This window comes from Ursus maritimus, unplaced genomic scaffold, assembly GCF_017311325.1.
Source record: "Ursus maritimus isolate PB19 unplaced genomic scaffold, ASM1731132v1 scaffold_25, whole genome shotgun sequence".
NCBI classification, from domain to species: Eukaryota; Metazoa; Chordata; class Mammalia; order Carnivora; family Ursidae; genus Ursus; species Ursus maritimus.
The window spans coordinates 33,108-45,682 of NW_024425008.1; the positions used below are offsets into that span (position 1 = coordinate 33,108).

The window sequence follows — 12,575 nt, forward strand, 5'->3', positions numbered from 1 at the left end:
CAGGCTCCCACGCGTGCACACAGAGACACACGCACACACAGGCTCCCACGCACACACAGGCTCACGTGCACACAGAGACACACGCACACACAGGCTCCCACGCACACACAGGCTCACGTGCACACAGAGACACACGCACACACAGGCTCTCACGCACACACAGGCTCACGTGCACACAGAGACACATGCACACACAGGCTCTCACGCACACACAGGCTCACGTGCACACAGAGACACACGCACACACACACACCGGCTCTCACACACACAGGCTCACGTGCACACAGAGACACACACACACACACACACACACAGGCTCTCACACACACACGAGCACAGCTGAGAAACACGTTCAAATGCAGAGTCTGTTCTAGGTCAGTGAATAAAGGAGCAGCATTGTGGGGCCTTGTAGGGCACTGTGCAGGTAGGAAGCTGTGATGCCAGAGGAGGGCAGCCTGGAGGCTGAGGGCACGGTGTCTTCTGGGTGGAACAGCCAGGTCTACTCCAGCACAGAAGGGGGCATGGGCAAGAGTGGCTCCTGGAGGCCAGGACAGGGCCACAGCCCCAGAGAGCAGCAGAGCGGGGACAGCACAGACTCAAATGCTCAGAGCTGAGCACCCTTATGGGAATGGGGAAGACATGAGAGCCATTCTCCTCCAAGACCAAGGACCCCAAGCTGGTCCAGACTAGAGACAGGGCCCACCAGCAGCAAGAGGATGCATCCTGCACCTTCAGCATAGAGTCAGGAGACCGGCTGGGCACGGAGCCCTCGGCCCCACACCAGGGGAAGAAGAAGTAGGGGGACGCCAGGGTGGCCAGGGCTGCCAGCGGAGCCCAAGCACAGCCTGTTCCCCTATGAGCAGGCTTCAGGGCCTGGCAGCACCAGCCCTGGGCCCACGGGGGCAGCAGGCTCCGGGGTGGGGCTCTGCCTGCCCTGTGGTTTCTCTCAGAATCGTGGGCCCTTCCAAGGAACTGGGCGCTCCCCCCTCTGCCTCCCACGCAGCACCTGTCCCCAGGGCCAAGGGCGGGGTGGGACAGACCGGGACACACTGCCCTGGGGGACAGGGAGGTCGGGTTGGGCCCTGTCTCTCCCAGGCCTCATGTCCAGGCCTCCCAGAGCCCTGGCTCTGCCCCATGCCTCCCGGCCGAACCCCACGGCAGCCCGTCCACGTCATCTGAATGAGCCCAAATGGCCGTCCGAGGGCACCAGGACTGACGAGGCCACCTCCACGCAGCCTCCCGCACAGGGACTGCTGGCCCTGGGCATCCTGGGTCAGGAGGGAGGGATCCTGATGTGTCCCGCTGCGAAACTCGGCACAAGGCCTCGCAGGAACTCGCGCTGTGAACGGGGTTGGCAGGTCCCCGTGGCCTCCCCTGCGTGTGTGCCCAGGCTGGCGGGCAGGGGTTTGTGGGCACGCACAGGCCTGCAGGACATGAGTGCACCGTGAGGGTGAGGCCCAGCCCAGTGCTTCACAGCTGCCCCAGCACACCCGAGCCAGATGCCCGTCCATGCCCCCCGTGGTGAACACCCACAGAACACACCCACGGCACAGTGCACCCCGGGCTGCGGCACAACAGCCGTCCTCCAGAGCCACTGGCCAGCCTCACAGCCGGTCCAGCCTGCCCACGGTCCCGGCCGGCCCTCCCTGGATGCACCGCCCGGGTGCAGCCCCAGGAAGAGCCCGGCTGCAGGACACGGACTCGGGAAGAAGTGTGCGGGCAATGGCTGAGGTCCCCTGCCAGTGGGACGCCAGGCCAGGAGGGGCCGCCTGTCCCCAGGGGACTCATGCCCCGCACACTCACCCCCAGAGCCTCTCCTCCAGGCAGTGGGACACAGGAACAAGGGAACGTGCCACAAGGACCCCTGCATCCATGTCTCAGGCACGTGGCCATGAGGCTGTGGCTTCTCGTGCCTATGTCCCCCCTTCCTGGGGCACCCCAGTGACCACCAGCGTGTGTCACAGGGCACCGAGTCAGCCGTGCCATCGAGGGACAGAGGCCACAGCTGGGCAGCAGGGGCCACGGACAGGAGCCCACTGCGTCCACGGCACAGGGGCCTCACCTGTGACTCCAATGTTGCTAGACTGACTTCCCAAGAACTTAAAGAAAGGGGAATTTCCAGGGCTGCTGAGGCCCCTGGGGGTTCCCACCCCATTTTTAGCCAGGGCACTGAGGCAGAGCTCCCCTCCCCCCAGGCCCTATTATCTGGACGCAAAAGTAACAGCCATGGTTACTAATGATTCACCTCATCCTTCCCGGAGCCCATCCAGGGAGCTGCAGACAGCCAGGCCGGGCCCCAATGGAGGACCAGGAACCTCAGGTATCCCACCAGGCCCCTGCCCGCCCAGCAGGGACAGAGCCTTCTGGTCACTGCTCATCTTCCAGATGTCTCTTCCCTGCACATGGCTACATGGGAGCAAGAGACTGCCCAAAGCTGACCTGGAGAAGACGAGGGGCTGAGAACCTCGGACATGACAGGGCTAGGGCAGCGCCCAGGGCTGAGACGGTCAAGGACCGCGCAGAGGGCGTGGACGGGGCCCTGAGCATGGATCTGCCTGCAACCAAGCAGGGCAATGACCGCCAGCCCAAGGCCAGGGGAAAGCACCAGGGAGCTATCCCTATGCTGGACTAGGTGGCAGGCTGGACTGGCGCCCATCCTCAGGTGTGTGAACTGGCTGGCCTGAGCCGGCCTAAACAAGGTGGGCCAGGCTGTCTGTGCTAGGCCCCATGCAGCTGGAGTAGAAGGAGTTATGTGGAAGGGGTTGACCTATCCCTGGCTCAGTGGGCCCAGGCTGGTCTCTCTGGGCTCCGCTAAGCTGTGCTGTCCCAACTGGACTGAGACGGGCCAGGCTGGGCTGATTTTACAGGACCAGGTGGGCTAGGGGAAGCTGGGTTGAGCTAAGCTGGGGTGAGCTTGGTGGACAGGGTGGGGTGGGAAACCCTGGCCTTGCATAAGCCTGGCTTGACCAGCCTGGGCACTCGCGCCTGAGCTGGGCTCTCCGGAGCCAAGGTGATCTGAGCCGAGCTGGGTGGATAGAGCCTGACCCGGGTGAAATGCTCTCCTCGGTGGGGACCGTCCTGGGCTGGGCTAACTGGGATGGATAGGGCTTGGGCAGGCAGGTTTAACTGAGGAGATCTGAGGCAGCCTGGAAGGACAGTCCTGGGTTGGCTCACCTTGGCTCAACTAGCTGAACGAGGCTAACCTGAACTGTGTTGCACACAGCATTGCTGAGCAGAGCTGAGTCAGGAAAACCTGGGCCACCTAACCAGGGACCAGCGAGACGAGGTTGGCAAAAAAAGGGGCTACCTAGACCTAAATGAGCTGAGCCTGTCTGACGTGGGCATAGCTGCCTCATCCGGGCTGTGCTGACTAAACTGGGCTGCACTGGGCTGAGCAGGACTGGGCTGAGCTGGGCTGAGCTGGGCTGAACTGGGCTGCACTGGTCTGGGCTGAACTGGGCTAAACTGGGCTGCACTGGGCTGAGCAGGACTGGGCTGAACTGGGCTGAGCTGGGTTGAACTGGGTGGGCTGGGCTGAGCTGAGCTGGGCTGAGCTGGGCTGAACTGGGCTGCACTGGTCTGGGCTGAACTGGGCTAAACTGGGCTGCACTGGGCTGAGCTGCGCTGAGCTGGGCTAGGCTGGGTTGGTCTGGGATGGGCTGAGCTGACTTGGGCTGAACTGGGCTGAGCTGGGCTGAGCTGGGCTGAACTGGGTGGGCTGCACGGGGCTGGGCTGGGCTGAACTGGGCTGCACTGGGCTGAACTGGGCTAAGCTGGGTTGAACTGGGTGGGCTGGGCTGAGCTGAGCTGAGATGGGCTGCACTGGGCTGAGCTGGGCTGAGCTGGGCTGAACTGGGCTGCACTGGGCTGAGCTAGGCTGAGCTGGGCTGAACTGGGCTGAGCTGGGCTGAACTGGGTGGGCTGGGCTGAGCTGAGCTGGGCTGAACTGGGCTGAGCTGGGCTGAACTGGGCTGGGCTGAACTGGGCTAAACTGGACTGTACTGGGATGAGCTGGGCTGAACTGGGCTGAGCAGGGCTGAACTGGGTGGGCTGGGCTGAGCTGAGCTGGGCTGCACTGGGCTGAGCTGGGCTGAACTGGGCTGCACTGGGCTGAGCTGGGCAGAACTGGGCTGCACTGGGCTGAGCTAGGCTGAGCTGGGCTGAACTGGGCTGCACTGGGCTGACTTAGGCTGAGCTGGGCTGAACTTGGCTGAACTGGGCTGAGCTAGGCTGAGCTGAGATGAGCTGAACTGACTTGGGCTGAACTGGGCTGAGCTGGGCTGCACTGGGCTGGGCTGAGCCGGGCTGAGTTGGGTTGGTCTGGGCTGGGCTGCACTGGGCTGGGCTGGGCTGAGCTGGGCTGAGTTGGGTTGAGCAGGACTGGGCTGAACTGGGCTGCACTGGCCTGAACTGGGTGGGCTGAGCTAGGCTGAGCTGAGCTGAGGTGAACTGACTTGGGCTGAACTGGGCTGAGCTGGGCTGAGCTGGACTGAGCTGGGTTGCACTGGGCTGGGCTGAGTTGGGCTGAGCAGGGCTGGGCTGAGTTGGGCTGAGCAGGACTGGGCTGAACTGGGCTGCACTGGCCTGAACTGGGTGGGCTGAGCTAGGCTGAGCTGAGCTGAGCTGAACTGACTTGGGCTGAACTGGGCTGAGCTGGACTGAGCTGGACTGAGCTGGGTTGGTCTGGGATGGGCTGAGCTGACATGGGCTGCACTGGGCTGCACTGGGCTGAGCTGGGCTGAACTGGGCTGAGCTGAGCTGACTTGGGCTGAACTGGGCTGAACTGGGCTGCACTGGGCTGAGCTCGGTTGGTCTGGGATGGGCTGAGCTGGGCTTAGCTAAGCTAGGTTACACTGGGCTGAAGTGGGCTGGGCTGGGCTGGGCTCTACTGAGCCGAGCTGGGCTGTACTGGGCTGAGGTGAGCTAGGCTAAACAGGGTTGGGTTGAACTGGGCTGATCTGGGCTGAACTGTGCTGAACTGAGCTTAGCTGGGCTAAATTGGGTTCAGCTGGTTGGTTTGGCCTGGCTGCATCGGGCTCCCTGAGGCACAAAGGGTGGTGTAGGCCCAGTGGTTGGGGTCATGGGAACAACACGACTGCAACCGACCAGGTGGGATGAACGTGGCTGGTGGGCTGAGTTGGGCCGAGCTGAATGAATCTGGTTGAATTTGTGGACTGAACTCGGATGAGTTGTCTTGCTTGAAATGGGATATCCTGGGCTGACCTGGGCCAGGCTAGACCAAGGTGGGCCCCTTGACCTTAGCTGACCTGAATCGGGCAGAGCTAGTGAGGCTGGTTTGTCTCACTGGTCTCCGCGGCGCACACACAAGGCCATGGGACTGGCCTCCCTGCACAGGCTGGCAGAGTGGAGCTGAGGGGCAGGGCCAGCATGAGCTGGGGTCTGAGCTCCAAGGCCAAGGGAGCACAGGCAGGCTGCAAACCCAAGTCACCAGCTGGGGGAGGAGTGCTATGGTGTCTTCTCCTCTGTGAACGGGGCCACTAGTCAGGCTCCCTGAAAGCCCTGCAAGGACCAGAGAGGCCTAGCTGGTCAGGAGAGGAGGGGTCACACACCTCCACTCCCCAAGAACCCCACACTCCTGCCCCTCAGGGCTGAGGGCAGGGAATGCCGGTTCCCAGCAGATTTCGGGAATAAGGGAGGTTCCCCCCAGGATGGACAAGGGGTCCCAGAGCCTCCTCCACTCTGCCCCATGCTTCTCCTTCTCAGACCCCCACCCAGGGGCCTGGGAGCGGGACGCCCCGGGTCAGCTGTGGGCCCGGCATGGGACGGGGTGATCGTGCCAAGATGGGCACTGACACTGGCCCCATCCCCACAGCCTCCAGCCGGGACCTGTCCGTGTTCCCCTTGGCCTCCTGCTGTGACATCGCCAGTACCCCCTCGGTGACCCTGGGCTGCATGGTCTCGGGCTACCTCCCAATGCCGGTGACCGTGACCTGGGACACAGGGTCCCTAAACAAGAGTGTTGCCACCCTCCCCACCACCTTCCACCAGACCTCCGGCCTCCACAGCGCCATCGGCCAGGTGACCACCTGGGGCGAGTGGGCCAAGCAGACGTTCACCTGCAGCGTGGCTCACGCGGGGTCCCCCGCCATCAACAAGACCTTCCGAGGTGAGCCAGGCCTGGGCTGCCCACACGACCCCGGAGGGAGGAGGGACCGGCTGAACGGGAGCGGTGCGTGGGCTCCCACACTGCCATGCCCGGTAGTGCCCGGCCCACGAGGGGCCTAGGCTGGCGGGCGAGTCCTTGGGCTCAGGGAGGCCAACGCCATGCTGCCACCTCTACCCTAGCATGCGCCAGGAGCTTCACTCCGCCCACCGTGAAGCTCTTCCACTCCTCCTGCAACCCCCTCGGCGACACCCACACCACCATCCAGCTGCTGTGCCTCGTCTCCGGCTACGTCCCGGGGGACATGGAGGTCATCTGGCTGGTGGACGGGCAGAAGGCCACAAACATGTTCTCGTACACCGCGCCCGGCACACAGGAGGGCAACGTGACCTCTACCCACAGCGAGCTCAACATCACCCAGGGCGAGTGGGTGTCCCAAAAAACCTACACCTGCCAGGTCGTCTATCAAGGCTTGACCTTTAATGCTAACGCTCGCAAGTGCACAGGTACGGCCCCCCACCCCCACCGACTCCCACACACTCGGGCTCAGAGAGGGGCCACCGCACGCCCTCACGCAGCCCCTCCCACACACGCAGAGTCTGACCCCCGAGGCGTGAGCAGCTACCTGACCCCGCCCAGCCCCCTTGACCTGTACGTCCACAAGTCGCCCAAGATCACCTGCCTGGTGGTGGACCTGGCCAGCACGGAGGGCATGAGCCTGACCTGGTCCCGGGAGAGTGGGGAACCCGTGCACCCAGGCAAACCGGAGGAGAGGGCTCAGTTCAACGGGACAATCAGCGTCACGTCCACCCTGCCAGTGGACACGGAGGACTGGATCGAGGGCGAGACCTACCACTGCACGGTGACCCACCCAGACCTGCCCAAGGACCTCGTGCGTTCCATCGCCAAGGCCCCCGGTGAGCCACAGCCCCAGGGCAGGGGGTGGGCCTCCCGGGCGGGAGCCTGGGCTGACCCCACACCTGTCCCCAGGCAAGCGTGCCGCCCCGGAGGTCTACGTGTTCCTGCCCCCGGAGGAGGACGAGGGGACCAAGGACAAGGTCACCCTCACGTGCCTGATCCAGAACTTCTTCCCTGCGGACATTTCGGTACAATGGCTTCGGAACGACAGCCCCCTTCAGACAGACCAGCACACCACCACGTGGCCCCACAAGGTCCCGGGCTCCAGGCCCGCCTTCTTCGTGTTCAGCCGCCTGGAGGTCAGCCGGGCGGACTGGGAAGAGCAGAACGCTTTCACCTGCCAAGTGGTGCACGAGGCGCTGTCCGACTCTAGGATCCTCAAGAAAACAGTGTCCAAGACCCCCGGTAAATGACGCCCCTCCCCCACCCGCTGCCCCCCTCCCGGCTCCCTCCTGCTGGGGCAGGGGCGGGGCTGACCAGGCCTCCCTCCCTCATTCTCAATAAATACTGCAGTGTCCGCTCAGAGCCCCGGGCACAGCCATTCTTGCGGGCAGGCAGGGTCGCAAGCAGGGAGGTCTTGGCACAGAGGAAGGGGCCCCCAGCAGAGGGGACAGGAGGGGGCGCAGCAGGGCTGAGGCCGGGCTCGGCCCACCATCGCCATCCAAGTCATGGGGCCTTCCCTGCCACCCCACTAGGGGTCATGCCCACTCAAAGGAGTCCGAAGAGCTGGGGCGGCTGGGGTCCCCGCAGAGGGACCAGAGACTACAGACCCCATAGCCCCTCCCTCTCCTGAAGGCCCAGAGGCCTCAGCCTCCAGCCAGCCCCCTCCCCAGTCTCCTGCCAGCCCTCTGGACACAGACAAGTCCCTATCGCCAGCCCCAGCTGCACACAGGCCCTCTGAGTGGAGAAATGGACCAAGTCACACCCCCACACCGGTACCTGCACGCAGAAACCCCACTGCCCCACCTGTCCGTCCCCTCGCTGTCACCTCCCTCCTACACGCGGACCGGGCAGGCCTCTGACCGCACACTGTGGCCAGTGCCAAGCCTAGTCCCACACCCCACCTCCAGCCGCATCCTGCCTGCCTACTGGTCACCCAGGCGGGGGTCAACACCCTCTGCCCTGCTTTCTGCTCACCGCCGTTCCACCCTGATGGATCCCGGGACCCCCAGGGCTCACACGAGTCTCCCTTCAACCACACCAAGTCCTAGGGAAGCTCCAATATCGCCACGACCCACAAGCACCCACGTGGTCACTAGTGGCCTCCCACGGCCTGCCCTGTCACCCAGGCTACTCCCTAGCCCTTTCTCACTGTCACACCTGGACCAATGTATCCATGATGGACGTGGAGAGGCCTCCTACCCCCACCTGGCAGTCTCCTCCAAACCCTGGCCTCCCAAGTCCAAACCCTCCTTGTCATCCTCTCCCCAGGGACCAACACACACACCCACACCCACACGCACATGGCTAGAGTGTGGACTCTGTCTCCTCCCTCACTGCACCACACCCCAAACAGGCCACGGGCCCCATCCCAGGGCAGGAGGCTGAGGGGCCAGAGCCAGGCTCCAAGCCCACCCCTGCCGTCACCACGCCTCTGTGCAGGTCTCCAACAGCCCTAGGCCCTGTGTTTCAGCCGTGCTCACACACACACACACACACACACACACACACGTCCATGTGAAAAGCGGCACATACCTGGCCCACACTCCGCGCACACAAGGTCGGAGGCACCCGGCTCCGACGCGCCACGCGGGAGCCCCAGGGCCATTCACACGACGTGGATGGATGGAGAGATGATAGATAGATTATAGATAGATAGATAGATAGATAGATGATAGAAGTATAGATAGATGGATGGATGGATGGACAGATGATAGATACGTAGCTAAATGGATAGATACATGTATATAGATAGATGATAGATAGATGATGATGATAGATATATGATTGATAGAAAGATGATAGATAGATACAAATAGAAGATAGATAATACGTGGATGGATGGAGAGATGATAGATAGATTATAGATAGATAGATAGATAGATAGATGATAGAAGTATAGATAGATGGATGGATGGATGGACAGATGATAGATACGTAGCTAAATGGATAGATACATGTATATAGATAGATGATAGATAGATGATGATGATAGATATATGATTGATAGAAAGATGATAGATAGATACAAATAGAAGATAGATAATACGTGGATGGATGGAGAGATGATAGATAGATTATAGATAGATAGATAGATAGATAGATGATAGAAGTATAGATAGATGGATGGATGGATGGACAGATGATAGATACGTAGCTAAATGGATAGATACATGTATATAGATAGATGATAGATAGATGATGATGATAGATATATGATTGATAGAAAGATGATAGATAGATACAAATAGAAGATAGATAATACGTGGATGGATGGAGAGATGATAGATAGATTATAGATAGATAGATAGATAGATAGATGATAGAAGTATAGATAGATGGATGGATGGATGGACAGATGATAGATACGTAGCTAAATGGATAGATACATGTATATAGATAGATGATAGATAGATGATGATGATAGATATATGATTGATAGAAAGATGATAGATAGATACAAATAGAAGATAGATAATACGTGGATGGATGGAGAGATGATAGATAGATTATAGATAGATAGATAGATAGATAGATGATAGAAGTATAGATAGATGGATGGATGGATGGACAGATGATAGATACGTAGCTAAATGGATAGATACATGTATATAGATAGATGATAGATAGATGATGATGATAGATATATGATTGATAGAAAGATGATAGATAGATACAAATAGAAGATAGATAATACGTGGATGGATGGAGAGATGATAGATAGATTATAGATAGATAGATAGATAGATAGATGATAGAAGTATAGATAGATGGATGGATGGATGGACAGATGATAGATACGTAGCTAAATGGATAGATACATGTATATAGATAGATGATAGATAGATGATGATGATAGATATATGATTGATAGAAAGATGATAGATAGATACAAATAGAAGATAGATAATACGTGGATGGATGGAGAGATGATAGATAGATTATAGATAGATAGATAGATAGATAGATGATAGAAGTATAGATAGATGGATGGATGGATGGACAGATGATAGATACGTAGCTAAATGGATAGATACATGTATATAGATAGATGATAGATAGATGATGATGATAGATATATGATTGATAGAAAGATGATAGATAGATACAAATAGAAGATAGATAATACGTGGATGGATGGAGAGATGATAGATAGATTATAGATAGATAGATAGATAGATAGATGATAGAAGTATAGATAGATGGATGGATGGATGGACAGATGATAGATACGTAGCTAAATGGATAGATACATGTATATAGATAGATGATAGATAGATGATGATGATAGATATATGATTGATAGAAAGATGATAGATAGATACAAATAGAAGATAGATAATACGTGGATGGATGGAGAGATGATAGATAGATTATAGATAGATAGATAGATAGATAGATGATAGAAGTATAGATAGATGGATGGATGGATGGACAGATGATAGATACGTAGCTAAATGGATAGATACATGTATATAGATAGATGATAGATAGATGATGATGATAGATATATGATTGATAGAAAGATGATAGATAGATACAAATAGAAGATAGATAATACGTGGATGGATGGAGAGATGATAGATAGATTATAGATAGATAGATAGATAGATAGATGATAGAAGTATAGATAGATGGATGGATGGATGGACAGATGATAGATACGTAGCTAAATGGATAGATACATGTATATAGATAGATGATAGATAGATGATGATGATAGATATATGATTGATAGAAAGATGATAGATAGATACAAATAGAAGATAGATAATACGTGGATGGATGGAGAGATGATAGATAGATTATAGATAGATAGATAGATAGATAGATGATAGAAGTATAGATAGATGGATGGATGGATGGACAGATGATAGATACGTAGCTAAATGGATAGATACATGTATATAGATAGATGATAGATAGATGATGATGATAGATATATGATTGATAGAAAGATGATAGATAGATACAAATAGAAGATAGATAATACGTGGATGGATGGAGAGATGATAGATAGATTATAGATAGATAGATAGATAGATAGATGATAGAAGTATAGATAGATGGATGGATGGATGGACAGATGATAGATACGTAGCTAAATGGATAGATACATGTATATAGATAGATGATAGATAGATGATGATGATAGATATATGATTGATAGAAAGATGATAGATAGATACAAATAGAAGATAGATAATACGTGGATGGATGGAGAGATGATAGATAGATTATAGATAGATAGATAGATAGATAGATGATAGAAGTATAGATAGATGGATGGATGGATGGACAGATGATAGATACGTAGCTAAATGGATAGATACATGTATATAGATAGATGATAGATAGATGATGATGATAGATATATGATTGATAGAAAGATGATAGATAGATACAAATAGAAGATAGATAATACGTGGATGGATGGAGAGATGATAGATAGATTATAGATAGATAGATAGATAGATAGATGATAGAAGTATAGATAGATGGATGGATGGATGGACAGATGATAGATACGTAGCTAAATGGATAGATACATGTATATAGATAGATGATAGATAGATGATGATGATAGATATATGATTGATAGAAAGATGATAGATAGATACAAATAGAAGATAGATAATACGTGGATGGATGGAGAGATGATAGATAGATTATAGATAGATAGATAGATAGATAGATGATAGAAGTATAGATAGATGGATGGATGGATGGACAGATGATAGATACGTAGCTAAATGGATAGATACATGTATATAGATAGATGATAGATAGATGATGATGATAGATATATGATTGATAGAAAGATGATAGATAGATACAAATAGAAGATAGATAATACGTGGATGGATGGAGAGATGATAGATAGATTATAGATAGATAGATAGATAGATAGATGATAGAAGTATAGATAGATGGATGGATGGATGGACAGATGATAGATACATAGCTAAATGGATAGATAGATACATGTATATAGATAGATAGATGATACATAGATGATGATGATAGATATATGATTGATAGAAAGATGATAGATAGATAGATAGATAGATACAAATAGAAGATAGATAATACGTGGATGGATGGAGAGATGATAGATAGATTATAGATAGATAGATAGATAGATGATAGAAGTATAGATAGATGGATGGATGGATGGACAGATGATAGATACATAGCTAAATGGATAGATAGATACATGTATATAGATAGATGATAGATAGATGATAGAAATAATGAGATATATGATTGATAGAAAGATGATAGATAGATAGATAGATACAAATAGAAGATAGATAATACGTGGATGGATGGAGAGATGATAAATAGATGATAGATAGATAGATAGATAGAT

At 53.9% G+C, this 12,575-nt stretch overlaps 1 gene segment (V, D, J or C); it reads left to right on the forward strand.

Annotated features, from left to right (window-relative positions):
* Positions 1–5,770: 5,770 nt before the first annotated feature.
* LOC103676898 lies at positions 5,771–7,567 on the forward strand. The segment is given in 4 exon segments: positions 5,771–6,127; positions 6,307–6,630; positions 6,721–7,041; positions 7,115–7,567. Coding segments are annotated over 4 exon segments (1,335 nt in total).
* Positions 7,568–12,575: the final 5,008 nt, after the last annotated feature.